The following is a 1,253-nucleotide window of genomic DNA, read 5'->3' on the forward strand; positions in this document are numbered from 1 at the left end:
AATACGTTGTTTATTGCCTCTATTCCTACAGATCGCCAGCTAAGAGGTAATGATGAGCTGAATGTTGGAGAGAAAGTTTATTTTTGGACATTACAAAAACATAAACATTTCAAACAGTAGCTAACAATGAACGTAAAAATAAGCTTTTACTGCTTTTACTACCATACAACATGTGTGATTTCGTCCCACAAAATGTGTTATATCATTAAAACATATGAGACAAAAAAATCGAAATCAAACTCACAGTGGAAAAACAAGAACTACAGAAGTGGATTAAACAATATAACTTAATTCAATATTAGGCCTGAAATGTAAAATAGCAACAAAAAACTATTATATACTCTTAGACGTATAAAAATTGTTATTTCTTCTGACTCCATTGTACTTTAACTGAAAAGTATACATATTAAAAAAAAAACAAATCTATATAGCTGTTCTATTGCTGTATAGGTTTGGGTTCGAACATAATTTTGTTTTTCACGGATCCTTTGTTAACATAGTCTGGTCTACAGAGACTAATCTCTTCTTCTTCATACAACATATTGTTTATTGCCTCTACTCCTATCATTAAACTGTGATCTTGATTTGCTACTTCATATTTGTAACTTCCAAAGCGCCCTCTACTCCAGACTGAATGATCTTTAAGCCAAGGGAGTGCCACTTCTAGAACGCCATCACGATCGATGTGAGGGATTGGATAACCACGATTTTCCATTCGATAATGAATTGACACAATCTCGTCTTCAGACTCCATTAAACCAACGTTGATTGCACCTAGTATGGTAGCATATACAATGGTATCTTTGTTGACTGGCTTGTGTTCACTCTCACTTACTTCCACCATAATAGACCAATATGGTCCCGGTGCCACAATATTGTCGTTTACAGGAGTAATTCCCATTTGAATAGTTGGCAAAAGTCGATCAGCTGGCGGAGCATTACCTTCCCCATATCTAGAGAAAATGGTTGCTCTGTAAAAGGGGCAGTTGTCTTCTGGATAGTAAATCCAGCTTGCGTGCACTCGAGGCTGATGTCCTCGAAGTCCGATTCCTATGATATGTGTTTTATTGTGTTTGAGTTGATCTGCCAGTTCTGGCTTTCCAACAAGCTTAAGCGTGTAGTCAAGAGGCATTGTAGATAGCAGTTTGTTGTACCGAAAACTCTCCCCACTCTCAAGTCGAACTTCTTTTTTATATAAGTTAAGGGCTATAACTTTGGAGCTAAATTTAATTTTTTCTTTTGGCAGTAGATTT

At 36.2% G+C, this 1,253-nt stretch overlaps 1 protein-coding gene across 1 annotated transcript; it reads right to left on the bottom strand.

Moving 5' to 3' along the window:
* Positions 1-436: 436 nt before the first annotated feature.
* Positions 437-1,132, bottom strand: LOC106463374. Its single transcript, XM_013923396.1, has one exon. The coding sequence runs from the start codon at positions 1,130-1,132 to the stop codon at positions 437-439; it is 696 nt and encodes a 231-aa protein (XP_013778850.1).
* Positions 1,133-1,253: the final 121 nt, after the last annotated feature.

Source organism: Limulus polyphemus, unplaced genomic scaffold (assembly GCF_000517525.1).
Source record: "Limulus polyphemus unplaced genomic scaffold, Limulus_polyphemus-2.1.2 Scaffold1388, whole genome shotgun sequence".
Classification (NCBI taxonomy): domain Eukaryota; kingdom Metazoa; phylum Arthropoda; class Merostomata; order Xiphosura; family Limulidae; genus Limulus; species Limulus polyphemus.

Coding starts and splice junctions, on each gene's coding strand:
- LOC106463374 (XM_013923396.1), bottom strand. CDS start 1,132: ATGCCTCTTGACTACACGCTTAAGCTTGTTGGAAAGCCAGAACTGGCA.